This window comes from Astyanax mexicanus, chromosome 7, assembly GCF_023375975.1.
Source record: "Astyanax mexicanus isolate ESR-SI-001 chromosome 7, AstMex3_surface, whole genome shotgun sequence".
Classification (NCBI taxonomy): domain Eukaryota; kingdom Metazoa; phylum Chordata; class Actinopteri; order Characiformes; family Acestrorhamphidae; genus Astyanax; species Astyanax mexicanus.
The window spans coordinates 33,528,274-33,545,267 of record NC_064414.1 but is presented as its reverse complement, the minus strand read 5'-3'; the positions used below and the strand labels follow the sequence as shown (position 1 = coordinate 33,545,267).

The window sequence follows — 16,994 nt, the reverse complement described above, 5'->3', positions numbered from 1 at the left end:
TCCCACCATGAGAAGGGAAGAGCAGTCTTTTGTAGTAGGATCACTGCTTACTATGCACTGCAGATGAAAAGCATATGATCCTGAGAGAGGCATGCTGACATGGCCCTAAGTACTTAGAGAAATACAGGACTGCAGTGCCCTCTAGTGGTGGAGGCTAACAACCACAGGTTGAGACTTGAGAAAGGATGTCCGTCTGTCTTGTTGGTGAAGGAAAGATAAAGCGAGGCGCTGTTGTGTTGTGTTGTCTCATTGTATTTGAGCAGATTAATTATCATTATTTATTTTTTCAGGCATGGCTGTACTTGTCTCAGATGTTACATTGTCCTCCTTGCACGATTATTGATGTTAATGTGTGTCTTATAATATTTGGGAAAAAAAAGAAAAAAGAAAACATCTTGTATCCACCCCCCAAAAAAAATTACTTTCCAAAAAAGGCAATTTATACAGCTCTGGAAAAAAATACAAATTATAAGTTTCTTTGATTTAATCAAATTGAAAACTTAAAGAGGAAAATGGATGATCACAGAGAGTGGAATAAAGTTCCAAATCCAAAAGCAGTGTGTAAGACTGGTGGAGGAGAACATGCCAAGATGCATAAAAACTGTGATTAAAAAACAGGTTTATTTCACCAAATATTGATTTCTGGACTCTTAAAACTTTATGAATATGAACAATTTTAATTTTACTCAACTATAAACCTATAAATAGAAAAATCAGAGAAACTGATTCAGAAAATAAAGTGGTCTCTTCATTTTTTCCAGAGCTGTATATTCTAATAAGTCATATTGGAGCATTTCTATCAGTTCATTAATCATTAAAAATGATACAAGAGATACAAGAGTGTTTTTGGAACTGAAATATGTAACTGAAAATGCTCAAAAAATATACTCAATATATTACTAACCACACGTTGATTGCATAAAGTAGCTAATTTGCCTTAATTTGCTTTTCAGCTGCCTTCATAAGCCTTATGTATATAGACTCACAACAGTTTTTCTCTCTCTCTCTCTCTCTCTCTGTCTCTCTCTCTTTTTCTCTCTCCGTAGCTCTTCTGTCATCCTGGTGCGAGGAGCTGGGTCGGCTGCTCCTGCTGCGGCACCAGAAGAATCGGCAGAGCGAGCCTCAGGGCAAAGTGCCCATGCAGCCACCCATGAACTCCATGAAGCCCTCACTTTCCCACAGGTCAGTGCGCGGTGGCCAGACAAAAGCCCAGTTCTGCAGACTGCTAGCCTCTCTCTCGCTGGACCCACTCCAAGCACTGTGACAAGCACAGCTTTGAACCTGTTGCCCTCAGAGCCTGGGCTTCAGTTCAGGGATATTGTGTTGAGTTAAAGGTCTTTGTGTACTGTGTTATACTATTGTCTAAAACGAACCGTCCTTTTAATTGCGCTGCACCTGACCCGTACTTAAAGACTGCTCATTCACTTGGCCCCCACTGTTACCACCAGCTGTCTGTACTCAGTCTTTTCCAAGACACCAGCAGTCAAGGTTTTTCAGCCATGCTGTGTAAACATTGAATCATTGCTGGCTATCAGAGTCATCTAGCAAACTCAGGACTCCAAGGCACAGAGAAGCGAAAAAAAAAAGAGCGATGCTTCATTTCATTTAAACTTTGCTCTATATAAGTCACTGCAGGATTTGGGTGTGTGGAGCTGTTTGTTGATAGAGTGCCAGAGAAGGGCCTCCAGGGTCTTCAAGCAGAGGAGAAGCACTGGCTCAATGAAGTTATGTTTAATAGAACATTCTGTGCTTTGGGGCCCCAGCTTCAGCTCTGATTGGTTGCCAGGGAAAGTCTCCCTGGCGAATCTTACAGCTTCGATTCCATGTGAAACAATGTCCTCCATTCAGCGGAGAATTCTTCGGAGCGGAGAAGTCAGCAAACCTCCCTGTAGCTGCCCTTTAGTGCTCCAGACCCCACTGTACAAAGCTGGAATATGAACTTCCTAATCCTGGGATACAGTATCAGAGATCACTTGGCTGAAGCGTTGTTATCTTTTGGTTTTCAGTGATGGGCCTTTTCCATACGACTCCGTTCCGTGGCAGCAAAACACCAACCAGGCCCCAGGCTCGTTGTCAGTGGTCACAACGGTGTGGGGGGTTACCAATACATCGCAAAGTCAGGTGAGACAGAGAAGCAATAACCTGCTTACTAATTTTCTAATGAACTCTCCCTTTGTTTATGTCTCTATAGCACTATTAGTAACATAAACAGCTGAAGGTTTTTTTTTTTTTTAATCCTGTTGTTTTTGAATCAGGTATTGGGTAACCCCATGGCCAACACCAACAACCCAATGAACCCTGGAGGCAACGGAATAGGGTCCGGCATGTCAGCCAGCAACCCCGGGATCAACTCCCCTCAGTTCCCCGGCCAACAGCAACAGTTCTCAGCCAAAGGGGGCTCCAACCAGGCCTACATGCAGCAGGGCATGTACGGACGAGCGGGGCACCCCGGAGCCGGAGGCTTCAGTGGGAGGTGAGTGCACAAAGCCTCAGAGCTGCCAAATCAACAGAGCGGTCCCAGACACACTGATGGGAAGATACTGGCCAAAGAGAGGAGACTTTCCTTGCTCAGTTCCCTGAGAAATTCAATAAACTTGGGCAATGAGTCTTCCATTAGTGATATTTGATATTTGATTATGATGCCAAGCCAACACTTATCTCACGGATAGTCAACTTAGTCTTCCAGGAGTTTTCTCTAAAGAGATGATCTCACCATCACACAATGCCAAGCAGGCAAAGAGAATATGATCATTAAGATGATTTCTGCAGTTATAATATACAAATACAATGACTTCAGATGTTGAAAGGGAGACTTTTATCATAATCTTTCGTTGTGGTTATTGACCTTGTTTCCTATGCCAGTAAGTTGAGTGAGGTAAGCTGGTGTTTTTGCTCCTGCAGCTACCCGGGTGGTCCGAACGCTCCAGGTGGAATAGGCATGCCTCCTCACACCCGGCCGCCGTCGGACTTTACCCAGCCCGCTGCTGCGGCCGCCGCAGCTGCTGTCGCCGCAGCCGCTGCCACGGCGACAGCTACTGCCACGGCCACAGTGGCCGCCCTGCAGGAGACCAACAAGGACATGAACCAGTACGGCCAGGTGGGTAATGTTTTTTTTTTTGTGCAGCCGAAACGCTGGCACAGAGCCAGGCTGAAACAGAGCTGTCTAATCCATTTGCTCAATTATCAACTAATCTCCTCTTGCTCTTTTCTCCAGATGTGCTCCTCATTTCAGATGGGAGCCACGCAGGGCTACAGTAACCAGTTCATGAACCAGCCCGGACCCCGGGGTCCCCCGGCCATGGGAGGAGGCATGAACCCAGCTGGCATGGGCGCCGGTATGAACAGTTCCAACCTGAGTGGGCCGCCAATGGGTATGAACCAGCCCCGCCCTGCAGGGATGGGTCCTTTCGTAGGGCATGCTCAGAGGATGCCCCAGCAGGGTTATCCTGGCCCCAGGCCCCAGTCTATGCCCATGCAGGGCACCAAAAGGCCCTACCCTGGAGAGGTGAGACATGAGAAAACAGAGGTAGATTTCTAATCATTTTGTCAATTTTAATAGATAACAATATGTTGCACATTTTCTTAAATCACATACTGTGTGATTATTAAGGCATGCCTTTTATGTTTAACATGTAATGCAGCTTCCTATCAGCTTTACCTGTCTTTTTATTTTGGTGCATTGGTTAAATAATAATTAAATACATTTTCTTTCAGCCGAACTATGGTGGCCAGCAGTTTGGACCTAACGGTCAGTTTCCTAACCAGCAAGGGCAGTACCCTAACCCAAACGCCTCCAGAGCACTGCCCTCACCTAACTACCCTGGTCAGAGGATGCCAGTCCAACAGGGCTCTGGCCAGTATCCCCCTTCAGGAGTGGGCATGGGACAATATTACAAGGTGAATTTTAAGAAATGCTTAATGTAGAATGCAGTATAATAGAACATTTATTTCCTCATACTTTAGATTGCAAAACTGATGATATTATTTTTATTATTTTACTTTAGCAAGAGCCATTCAATGGACAGAGTAACAATTTTTCTGGAGGCGGTTATGCCTACAGTCAAGGCAATGGGGTAAGCCTCTCTATTTTGTCTCTACTTTTTATTATTTTATCTGATATGTAATAATGTGTCAGTGTAACCACTTTATTTAAACATAATGTATATTATGTATTATAAAAGATTTGTGATTTTTTTTGTTTGTTTCTCCTCTTTACAGCCACCTCGGCAAGTTGTGAACTACCCTCACTCGCCAGTCCCTGGCAACCCCACCCCACCCATGACTCCTGGCAGTAGCATCCCTCCATACCTCTCGCCTAACCAGGACGTCAAGCCTCCGTTTCCTCCTGATATGAAACCAAACATGACGTCTCTGCCTCCACCACCGAGTGAGTGCACAACACCTCCAATCTCATCAGTCCTTCCACTCGCGTCTTTATTAAACACTCAGTCATTAGGGAACCTTAGACAACCCCTTTGATCCTCTCAACACCTTCAGCCGGGTGAGCAAAAGTCCCAGCGCTCATTTATCTAGCCTCATTCATTTTTCACATCCATTCTGAGCACATTTATAATGCATGCATTTCAGTGGGAAGGTTGAAACAATGTGAACCCAAAGGCAAAGTTGGGTGTGTATCCTGCAGGGCCTGCCTGTTAAAAAGCGTAAGCTAACACTCCTCTGTTGTCATGAAGCATGTGTAAGTGCAAGCTAATGCTGTTCATTGTTTTTAGCTAACCCCAACGAGGAGCTGCGTCTAACCTTTCCTGTGCGGGACGGGGTGGTCCTGGAGCCCTTTAGACTGGAGCACAACCTGGCCGTCAGCAACCACGTCTTCCACCTGCGGCCCTCCGTCCACCAGACACTCATGTGGAGGTTTGTTTCCTAATAGAAGGTTACATTTAGCATGCTCTACAGGGCATCTGCTACACTGTGTGCTTATCAAATGTTTGGGAACACCTGAATTTGAATAAACAAATATTATTCAAAAACACTTAAAAAACTAACCAGTTTTATTGTCAGGAAATGTCGCATACAACTACAGCTCGGAAAAAAAATAAGAGACCTCCTAAAAATTTAGTTTTTTTTTTTTTTTTTTTACCAAATTGAAAACCTCTGGAATATAATAAAGAGGAAGGTGGATTATCACAAGCCATCAAACCAAGCTGAACTGCTTGAATTTTTGCACCAGGAGTGGCATAAAGTTATCCATAAAGTTATCCAAAAGCAGTGTGTAAGACTGGTGAAGGAGAACATGCCAAGATTGATTGAAACTGATTTTTCAATTTTTAAAACTTGAATATAACTGAATATGAACTTGTTTTCTTTGCATTATGAAAAGCTCTGAAAGCTCTGCATCTTTTTTGTTATTTCAGCCATTTCTCATTTTCTGCAAATAAATGCTCTAAATGACAATATTTTTAATTTCCATTTGAGAGAAATATTGTCCATAGTTTGTAGAATAAAACAACAATGTTCATTTTACTTAAACATATACCTATAAACAGCAAAATCAGAAAAAAACTGATTTAGAAACTAAAGTACTCTGTTTTTTCAAGAGCTGTGTTTGTGACATTATTATCTCAAGTAAAATGCTATATGCCAGATGTTAATAGATTTGTTATGATGTCAGCCTTCATTTGTTAACAAATTTTAGTATGTTTCTTATATGATTACAAAAATTAAGTCATTATTGATTCCAACTACTAATTCCACTGAACTACACTGACATGTCAAAAGTCATGGGATAGCCGTATGTGAATTAATCATGAAGTGTTACCTCAGGGGGTGAGGTGTTATCTTGTGAGTTAGATTGAACAGTAAGGCAAAAATCACATCCATGTGAAAAGCTTACATGGTACCTGGCAAAAGTCATGGGACTTCCATGTTCCCAAACCCTTAACAGACAACACTCTGTATTCCGCGCTCTTTAATAAGAGTGTGTGTGTTTGTCAGTATATTAACCAGTTAACTGTTTGTGTGTCAGGTCTGACCTGGAGCTCCAGTTTAAGTGCTACCACCACGAGGACCGGCAGATGAACACAAACTGGCCAGCGTCTGTCCAGGTCAGCGTCAACGCCACCCCACTCACCATCGAGAGGGGGGACAACAAGACCTCCCACAAACCCCTGCACCTGAAGCAAGTGTGTCAACCGGGGAGAAACACCATCCAGATCACAGTCACGGCCTGCTGCTGTGTGAGTACAGCTGCACTGCGGCTAATAGCCATGTTCTTAAATAATGCATCGTCTCTCTGTTAATGTCGGGGGTTGGAGCACTCTTGTACAACATATGATACTAAATGAGATAACACTGATTTTGGTTGAGCAGCCATTCTTGTAAGATGTTTCTGTGAGTGTGAGAGAGTGTGTGTGAGTAAGAGAGAGTGTGAGTCTGTCTTGGGTATCAGTTTCGTGGTCTTCCGCTGGTAAAACGGAAACAGCGCTGCAGAGATATCATTATCCCAGAGCACTAACGTAGAGATCTGATGGTATGAGGGGTCTTGCTGGCATGTGGTAACACGTCTGCTCTTGTTCCAGTCTCACTTGTTCGTGCTGCAGCTGGTGCACAGGCCGTCAGTGAGATCCGTCCTACAGGGGCTGCTGAAGAAGAGGCTCCTGCCTGCAGAACACTGCATCACCAAAAGTAAGACACTTGTTCTGTAAAATTGCCCTTCAGTTATATACTGCATAACTCAATACACACTAGACACAGACAGCTTGATTTGAAGGCCATCTCTTTTGTCTTTTGTTTAAAGACAGAATGGCAAATATAATCCCCCTTGGGAAAATGCTACCTGTACCTTTTCCAATGTTGTTCCTATTAAAAACTATTAAAGTTAAGAATTAATATTTTGGACTTCATAAACAAATAAACAGTCTAATCAGTCTTTTATCCTTCTGAAATATCTTTAATTGTATATAAGAGATATCTCAGGCGCTATAAGGCGAAAAAAAATAAAATCCCTTATTCTGGTTTCATGAACTCAACATTCCCTCATTACTGCTCTGAGTCTGCATCTCTGTTAAACTGCTTTATGCTGAAAAATGTTGTTAAACAGTCCAATAAAGAAATGCAGTTTCACTGGGGAAAACTCCATTACATCCCTGTTACTACATGCATTCTTTGCTTTCTAGTGTCTCTCCTTCTTTTACGTGCTACGTCTGAATGCTCCTGCTCTTCTCTGTGTGCAGTAAAGAGAAATTTCAGCAGTGTAGCAGCGTCCTCTGGGAACGCCACGCTGAACGGCGAGGACGGGGTGGAGCAGACAGCCATCAAAGTGTCCCTCAAGTGTCCCATCACGTTCCGGAGGATCCAGCTCCCCGCCAGGGGACACGACTGCAAACACGTGCAGGTAGGCAGAAAAATGAAGAGTGCTGGCTTGAGAAAATGTTTAAACAAAAATAAAAACGAAGAATTGTTTGAGTAATAATTGATAATGTTATGCTCTTGAAAACTATACATACCATAGAGCTGTATTTTTGAGTATTTTTAACAGCTTAAGGTGTGATTAGAGGATTCAAATTTTTAACTTGTATGAAGTATTTCTATTTTAGAGGGAAAAATCTTTAATAAATATATGATGTTTCGAAAAACAAGAAAAAACAGAAAAAGAAAAGGCAGATTGGGTGTTTGACTGGGTCTTCAAAGAGACATTTAAATGCTATATATATATATATATATATGTATATATATATATATACATATATATATATATGTATATATATATATATACATATATATATATATATATATATACATATATATATGTATATATGAAATGGAAAAAGAAAGAAGGGCAAATCATATGAAGACACAAAACACATGGGGGTCTAAAATAAAATTAAAGTAAATTTCCAGTTTCTCCAGTATTTTTCAAATCTTTTAGCCTTAATGAAAAAGTCATTTTCTCCATGACATAAATCTCCTGAACAATTTCAACCCAATCAGAAAGAGTTGGAGATTCTTTACTCAGCCACTTCTTAGTTATTGCCTTTTTGCTACCTGCTAATAATAATTGAAACAATTATCTATCCTGGTTCCTCAATTCAGCTGGCACATTTCCCAGGTAAATGACACTAAAATTGAAATCAAGTTCAGAATTGAGTTGTGATCTAATCTCCTTTACTACATCAACCTAGTAAGCAGAAATGTTTGGGCATTCCCAAAATATATGAAAAGGACCAGCAGACATATTACCACAAAGATTCTGATACGTTTTGCACTTAAAGCCCTTATAATATTAGACAACAGAGTGGTTTCAGCCTTGTTTCATAAGTTGCTTATGCTGTATACTTACTTCACTAATGCTGATCTTGCTTCTCCTCTGTAGTGTTTTGACCTGGAGTCCTATCTGCAGCTGAACTGTGAGAGAGGAACGTGGAGGTGTCCTGTATGCAAGTATGTAACAAACCTCAATTGGACTGAATATTGGCCCAAAAATGTGTTTTTTCCTTTTGAACACAGCTTCATACGGCTCTCTCTGTCCTCAGTAAAACCGCATTATTGGAGGGTCTGGAAGTGGACCAGTACATGTGGGGAATTCTCAATGCCATCCAAAAGTATGTATGAGATAAGTAAACAACCTTGTTATGTTTGTGACCCATTTAGTACTTTTCCACACAGTCACACATAATCACATACCCACAATCCTTCCTGTGTGTGACCGTTTGTTTTGTTCAGATGTGAAGGCTGCTCACATGACCTGAGTCTTTTCCTTTTCTTCTTCTTCTTCAGCTCAGAGTTTGAAGAGGTTACCATCGACCCCACGTGTAGTTGGCGGCCGGTGCCCATAAAGTCAGACGTGCACATAAAGGAGGATCCAGACGGACCTCTGGCCAAGCGCTTTAAGACCATGAGCCCCAGCCAGATGATCATGCCTAACGTGATGGATATGATCGCGCAGCTGGGGCCAGGACCCTCACCCTACACCTCCCTCCCCCCTCAGCATGGAGGGAACAGCACGGAATACGGGGGCCAAGGTAGAGGTCAGCAGCCCAGCCGGCTCCAGCCTTTCACTCTATCTACCTCAGGATAAATAGCCTTAAACGTTTTACAAGATCCTCTGTGGGTCTGCCTGACTCCTTTCATTTTTTCACAGTCATAACAGTCAGATAGACTTATGCCTGCAGATTTTTAAAAGGCTGACCCAAGTGCCTCTTTTTGTCTCATTCTCTCTCTCTCTCTCTTTGGCTGAGGAAAAGCCTCTGACTGCTCTTCTGTTTTCTGTGCTTTATCAGGCAATAGTTACCAGGGCCATGGAAACTTTGACTTTCCACACGGTAACTCTGGCGGAGGAGCTCCCATGAGCGATTTCATGCACGGCCCGCAGCTCTCCCACCCTCCGGACGTACCCAACAACCTCATGGGCCCGGACAAACCTCTAGGCCATGGCATGCCCGACTCGGTAAGAGAGCCCAAGACCAGATGCAGTCCTCACACCATTTCTAACCTCAGCTGCTCATCTAGAATCTCACTGCTTTCATTTCAGCAGTGTTTATAAACAACACTCTGGAACATTGTTTTCATCAAATGTGATCAGTGCACTGAAACCTTTGTTTTATTATACCTTTGGTTTGTCACCAACACTGCTCCTGGACAGCAACCTAGAAAATATTGACACTAACCTTAATTCATCTCACTGGTTCAGACTAATTATGGCCTCCAAAGATCTTATTTAAAATATCTCATCCGTTGATTAGCTTAAAAATCTTTAGAATGAGGGTTTAGTGACCATTGCCTTCTTTATAATCCACATGTATATACACACACATATGCTCAAGCTTGATTCACTTTTATAAAAATAAAAAACAGGTAAATTTGCACTACTACTTTTCAAGCTTGTCATATTGAAAATTATTTAAAAACTAAAAAGAAAAAAAAATGAATTCATTAGTCTTAATAAAATAAAATTTACCTACATTTAAATATAATCACATTAACATCTAAAAGCATTTTTATGTATTTTGTTTAATATTATGGATTTGGGGGACCACACACAATTATTATGTGATACATAACAGACGATAAATATTTACAGTACAGTTTGTACTATTTATTGCTCTGCCCCCATGATTCCCAGTCGTCCTGCTTTTGGACTGGTTTTCATATTAATCAGTTTTTTTAATGAACCTTCACAACTCCAGATGAAGAGCCCAGAGTACGAACAGAAGGCTACATTAGTAAATATAATTATGGTGGCTTTTTTGTTTGTTTTTTGGCAAAAACAATTTCCAGACTAAATAGTGGTAATTTATTTATTTATTTTTTATTAGTAATGTGCTATTTCAGTTCCATTTGAAAGTCTCATATATAGAGTAAAAAAGTTGCATGTGGGTAAAGTCTTTTTTAGGATGGCAGCATCTGTCTGAATGTGGTGAAATGCTCTGATGTCATCTGCATGGCGCTTGTCTTGCTCCGAACAGTATAAAGGTGACGTGTTTCTGGCTGTCACCTGGGCGCTGGCCTGCACTTCCTGCTGCGCATGCAGTGCCTCACTGCCTCTCTCTCCTCCTCCCTCTGTAGATGCCTCATCCTGTGAGCGCTGAGCAGTCCCATGCTTCCATGCAGCCAGGCATGCACGTATCCCCCCACCCCAACAGCCAATCAGCGCAGCCATTACATCACAGCGGCCCCCCATCCTCCCAGCCCCCACGACAAGCCCCACCCCCACAGCAGCAGCCCGGCCCCAACAGCCACCCGCACGCTGACATGACCTTCAACCCGGCTGCCGAGGGCCAGGTGGGCGGCCAGGGACCGGCAGACATGCCTGAACCCTCTCTGGATGTAAGTAAACGTACCTCATAGTAGATTTACCTTCTACTCATCTCTGTTTCTCTGCTTTGTTTGAAATCACAAGCCACTAACCCTGTTTGCAAGTTCATGGTGGGTCTTCCTTTACCAAAAAATGGAGAGAAAAAAACGCACGCAAAGACAATCAGATTTTATAGACTATATTAGAATCAGTTAATACCATTTAAAAATACCAATCCTTAAATTGGAAATGTTTATGGAGATGCACAACTATAATAATAATCAGCATCCTGTAAAAACTATATGGAAAGATCATTTAGTAAAGGTCATGTCAGTGCACAGATGTGCACGTTTACTTTAAAGTTAGCTGTTTTAAGTGTTGTTTATTTATTTATTTATTTTTGTATTTTTGATGCCTATTTTACCACAATTTCTCTGCTCTACAGCTCAGTGCTGAGGGGCCATGGTGTTCATGTTTATCTGCTCTTTAGAGCATTCTGTTCTATTGGCAGTTCTTCTCTACAGGGACTAGACCAGCTGTGTGCGCACACATTTGCACGTGTCAGCAGTGGTAGCTGACTAAAGTAAAGTAGCTGAAAGCATTCATTAGAAAGGGGTGCCCACAAACAGACACATTCTTAAATTATCAGCTAACTAATTTTCTAACTCAAGTTTTTCAGGAAACACAAACAACATATTACAGTTATAGCTTTTTAAAAATTAGCAATGTTTTAAAATGATTGTTTATCACACAGTCGAGCTGTAGAAACACTTAATATTAACTCAATATCTTAAAACATTGATTTAAAAGGCAGAAAACGTTTTATGATTTTAAAGGTCTCATTCCATTGTTTTTTTTTTAACTGAATTATTGGTCTCTGAAGAAAGACTTTTTGGCTCTTGCTCATGGATATTCATACATACAAATATATGATCTCAAATATATGATTGGCCAACAGCACTGCAGCAGAGAACGTGACCTGCCTTTGATTTTTCCATTCAATTTTACAGCTTTAAAACTCAAAGTACAAAATGTTTTCAGGGATGCAGCCTTAGTTATGAAGATACAGCACTGAGTGCTGGGTAAAGTTAACCATTCAACTTTGCTTAATTTGGAGAGACCTACTGTATTTCACAAAGAACAAGACTAGCTTTATGGACAAAATAATGAATATTATAATATAATAAAAAACTCATACCTTACCAATTAGGGATGAGCCCTGAATCAATTAATGGAAATGAATTCAGTGAAGGTAGCCGGCATCTTGGAAAGCTATTAAAATTGCAAAAGTCACATTTTATTTTGAGCAATACATTAGCTTAAGTTGCACTGTTGACATAGACCATTATTCTAAATCCTAATCAAATGATCTGATCAAGTGCGTGTGTGTAGGCGATTTTACCACAGGAGGCCATGCAGCATCATAAGGAGAAAAAAAAAAGATTATTTTAGGAAGGGACTATTTGGAAATATAGTATAGTGAAATATAACAATTTAAACATAGCACTGTTATAAGGGTTTGGACTGTATTGCCCAGCCCTGGTCAATGTCTAATATGAATGTCTAATATAATTCTGTTATTAATCATTGGAGAGACGTGGTGGATGAGTACTTGAAGCGCTGGTTGTCCTTCTGCTGTCTAACATTTGTCCTTTCCTCCACAGCTGCTTCCAGAGCTGGCAAACCCAGATGAGTTACTGTCGTACCTAGACCCTCCTGACCTCCCAAGCAACAGCAACGACGATCTGCTCTCCCTCTTTGAAAACAACTGACTTCTCAAATCTTCCTTTACCCAAGGCACTGACGTGATTGGCTGTCAGGAGTCGAGAAGCACCCTGAACACCAAATCCAGAACTTAACAACAAGCGCAAAACACTCTTCCTCCCTCTGCCTCTTACTCGTGTAAATATCTCACTCTTTTATGGACGTCCTTTTCCACACATGTAAGGCAGCCATGTTGGTTGGCACTAAAGTGATATCTTTCAATACTAATATGAAAAAAAAAGACAAAAACTGTGCAGCTATAATCAGTTCATATGAATATAAATATATATGTCACACAGAACTGTATGTGTGCTCACTAGGAAAGTGTTGTAGCATTTTTTTAAATTCAGATTTTTTTTCCTTTTGTGAAAAGCAAGACCTGAATAGAAAAAAAAAACACAAAAAAAATCTTCCTGTGACTGGCGCGGGCGTGTGTGTGTGTGTGTGTGTGTGTGTGTCCACAAGCTCTGAGGTTTGTTCTTCCAAGCTTACCACCATGGCTTCTCAATAACCCCCCGTCTGGTGTTCTCAGCTGGATGTCTGCACTGTTCATCTGTCAGTGATGAGGATGATGAGTCCCTTGGAATAAAAAAGCACAATAAGAATTTTATCAAACTGCAACAGGAAGACTGCAAAAGGAAACATCAAAGGGAAGAATGCTTGCATCACAGTCACGGAATGGAGAGAATCCACATCAGAGTGATCTGGTACCCCATCAAAGAGACTTATAACGGTGGGCAATGGAAGTCCATCAACGCTCATATTCAAATATTCGAACATAGAACATGTGAACGTGTGTTCCCTCCTAGGGAAAATCCTTCAGCTCTGCATATCATTATTATGTGACGTGTCATCATCATCATCATCATCACTACCATTTTGCTCATCGTTGTCACTCATGCGTGTTCATTCAAAAAGTATAAAACGCAAAACAAGCTCCAGAGAGCATCCTGACAATTCCTTACTTTTTTTTTCGTCCTTTTTTTTTTATATATATATATGTTTTTTGATGAACACGCCAACACTGTATGCCTGATTATATGGTGTTACTATACGCATCAGTAACCAGCACTGTACCTCCTTCACCAAATCTCCATCATCTCAGAGTGCTGTGGAATCAAACTCAAAGAGGCAAGGAAATTCATGTTGTAAAGTAAGAAGTAAAATGCAATCACTTTTTAAAAGAGTTTAGTAGTTTATAACAGCATCTAAGTGTTCCAACATCAGAACCGAACCCTCTATCAGCTAGCTGTCTTTTCTGGGGGTCTTTCCCCCATTAATGCATGAGCTTTAGTCCCTCCCAGGCCTGTGATGTCTTTTAAACCCTTTATGACGAGACTGCATACAGTGTGTTTAATGTGCACTTGTGCCAATCACCCCTTGTTTTAGTGATAGAAACGAGTGTAGACTGATTAATTTTTCGTTTCTTTTTTCTTTTTTTTTTTTAATCAGTGCTTTCAGACGTGTTCCTCTGTCCTGTTTTTATTCAGCGTTTTAAGTACATGAACTTCGATCAGGTAAAGGATTCTGTTTGTTCTGCGCAGTATATGTTTCTCCCCTGGTGTTGTAACTCTAAATGTACAGTGTAATGTGCGTTTACTACGATATGGCCATGTATCACCAAAGTCCGGCGTTGTGCTTGGAGGAGGTGACCCAAACATCTTAGCGAGGTAATATCTGGGGGTTTTATGATGGTTAAAGCATGTGACATCTTTAGTTCCAGCACGGCATTTACATAAGAGTTGTAGTTATGATACGGTGGTGTATGGTACAGTACCCTTTTCTCTTCTTTACTAATGAGTAAGTCCCTCATTTGTAGATGCTATATGTCTATACCAAATCATAAAATTCAATTTGTTGACTGTGAGTAAACCATCAAAATCATTCTTCAAACCTGGACCCATTTCTCCTCAACACACAGCCAGTGCAAACAAATAATGTTTAAAATATATATATTTTTTTCTTGTTCTGTTTTTTTTTTTTTTTTTTTGTACGCCATCTCCTCAGCCCAGTCAGAAGTTCAGGAAATTACACATCTCACACCTAACAGACGTTACAGATTACTGTGATTACAATTATACTGTTCTGTTACTGCAAAGAAAAATGCTTTGCCCCTTTTTATTGTAATTTATACCCTTTGTTAATAATCAGACTGTACTGTATGTTCACAAATACGTTTTCATGATTTTCCATTAGAGGTTTCTGCTGGAGCAATACTGTCTCTCGTATGAGCTTACAACTGAAACAAGACCATGGAGTTTTGTTGTTTGCATATTTACCCCTTTTAAAACTTATTTTGCATCTTAAATTATTTTGTATTACATTTTTTTAGTGAGCAGTTATGTACAGACCTTTTGTTTGTTTGTGAAATATTTGAAATCCTTCGAAGGAGCAGGAGAACGCCGCAGTTCTCCACTTCTAAATCACATATATGTTTTATTTGTCGTATATATTTTATGTATACGGATGCACTGTCGCGGATTGGTTTCCACGTTTTAGACACATGCAGACCTGAACCGAACTGAAATCTCAAAAATCACTTCCACTACTTGGGTCACACTTCAAGCTGAGCGTAGTCCGTGTTGTAGACCCGTCATTTACTCGTGGTTCGTGCGGTCGCTGAGGAGAGAGAAGAGCGTAAGGCGGGGTGGAGGAGGTTGTCGCGGTGGCGGTGAAGTGAGTCGAGGCGTTTGTTCGTCCCCTACTCAGCCACAGGTCTGGATGGGAAACGGTGTGGAAGAGTGCAGGAGCTGGAGCAGGGGACATAAGGGATGCATGTACATATGTAAATGACAAATAGAGACACGTTAACAGAAATGTATTCATTTTCCCCAGGGGAATGTGCATTGTGTATTTAGAATTTGTAAAGCTTGCATCCTCCTAACAGACTCGAATTGGGTAAAATGAATCTGTGTTTGTTAGCGTCTGTGGAACCTCTCGCCATTTTCTTTTTTTCCCCACTTATGTAAAATATTTCCAGCCCGCTCGACAGGGGAACTGCGGGAGGGGGAACGAGACACATTTGTTTTGTGTAATATTTAGCTTATGTGTATTGCTCCATTACCTGTGTACTCTATAAGGTGCTACAAAAAAACCATGAAGAAAATCCTGGGGAATAATTTGGAGGATAGGGACGTGGGGCCTGGAGTGGTTCCAAAAGATTGTAACCAAATTCATAGTTTGTACAATTTTGATATCATGATCAGAGAGAAACAACAAAAAAAAAAACACGACACAAAAAAAAGGTACAATCTGAGGTGATTGGCGCCTGAAGTGGCAGTTGTCTTTTGGTTTGTACATTCTGTGTACAATCATTTCATATTTTAAACTGTTCAGAAGAAAAAACAACTAATTGTGATTTTTAGTCTTGCAAAACTGTATGTAGTTAGATGCTGTGACATCCTAATATTTATCTAATAAATATGTATTCAGATGAAACATGGTCACCAACTTGTGTTTCTCATGATTTCTGTGCACAACACTCTCCTGCTAATTAAAGCAACAGAAGTAACTCCATCTCATTAGGCTTATTAACATGACTGAGCAGCTTCACCAACATAGAGTATGTTCTTGTTTGAGTGCGTTAGCTGGTCTACAAAGCAAAATGATTAAGAGCTGAGTAATCAGTTAGTTTACTGTATAAAGTATCTTTTCACCTAAATTACCAGCTTTTTACCACCCTGCCATTTGAAGACCAGCTTTTTTTGCTTGGTTACCTGAATGTGGCAGAGTAATACATGGAGCTCAGGTTACAGTGCATTACTGTCTGATAATGGCACTCATAGAACACCTTTCAGCAGCCAATCACATTGCAGGTTCGGAACTTACTGTGGTATAATTAATATTGAAGGGCCCATATGTATGGAGCTAAATTAGTGCCAAAACTACGCAAATAAATAAAACGTATTCTGTAAATATGATACTACTTGCAAACAAACACAACGCGTTTTACAAATACAAAACTCGACTCTAACACACACGGTGTGTTTTACAAACACAAAACCTGATGGTTGTAAATATATTTGTAAACTTCAAATAAATACACAGCTGTTTTCTAATACATTGCTCTTTACAAACAAATATAACACGTTTTACAAATGCAAAAAGTAATAAATAAAACAAGTAAAACATTATTTTCAAACATTACCGTGTCATGACTCACGAACACGCACAGCCCATTTGTAAATCACGTGACTTTTGGCACAGTTTTAGCAGAGTCGCAAACTCGTGTTGAGATTTTCTCACAAATACACCCAACCCTCGTACAAATGCATCGCCCCAGAACAGCAGGTGGCGCTGTGGGACACTTTACGCGTTGTGTTTGTTTGCAAGTAGTATCATATTTACAGAATACGTTTTATTTATTTGCGTAGTTTTGGCACTAATTTAGCTCCATACATATGCAGCACTTACTGTAGTTCAGCTGAGGCAATGAATGCATGAATAACTGGCTTCCTGTAATGAACATCAGTCAGATGCT

The 16,994-nt window shown here is 40.7% G+C and overlaps 1 protein-coding gene across 11 annotated transcripts in view; it reads left to right on the top strand.

The window, feature by feature from the left end:
- Positions 1-15,960, top strand: part of zmiz1a (zinc finger, MIZ-type containing 1a) — a 204,583-nt gene extending 188,623 nt beyond the window's left edge. For 6 of the 11 annotated variants that reach the window (XM_049481286.1, XM_007249521.4, XM_022684757.2 and 3 more), the window contains 18 exons: positions 1,047-1,182; positions 2,007-2,121; positions 2,256-2,473; positions 2,902-3,097; positions 3,215-3,526; positions 3,715-3,897; positions 4,005-4,073; positions 4,219-4,387; positions 4,731-4,872; positions 5,984-6,194; positions 6,537-6,642; positions 7,191-7,351; positions 8,330-8,397; positions 8,490-8,558; positions 8,734-8,984; positions 9,237-9,403; positions 10,522-10,782; positions 12,415-15,960. In XM_049481286.1, the coding sequence (XP_049337243.1) occupies positions 1,047-1,182; positions 2,007-2,121; positions 2,256-2,473; positions 2,902-3,097; positions 3,215-3,526; positions 3,715-3,897; positions 4,005-4,073; positions 4,219-4,387; positions 4,731-4,872; positions 5,984-6,194; positions 6,537-6,642; positions 7,191-7,351; positions 8,330-8,397; positions 8,490-8,558; positions 8,734-8,984; positions 9,237-9,403; positions 10,522-10,782; positions 12,415-12,522 (2,942 nt within the window). In that variant the 3' untranslated portion in view covers positions 12,523-15,960. The remainder of the gene's footprint in view (positions 1-1,046; positions 1,183-2,006; positions 2,122-2,255; positions 2,474-2,901; positions 3,098-3,214; positions 3,527-3,714; positions 3,898-4,004; positions 4,074-4,218; positions 4,388-4,730; positions 4,873-5,983; positions 6,195-6,536; positions 6,643-7,190; positions 7,352-8,329; positions 8,398-8,489; positions 8,559-8,733; positions 8,985-9,236; positions 9,404-10,521; positions 10,783-12,414) is intronic. The other 5 variants (XM_007249520.4, XM_007249522.4, XM_022684762.2 and 2 more) reach the window with 3 other exon arrangements.
- The last annotated feature ends 1,034 nt before the right edge of the window (positions 15,961-16,994 follow it).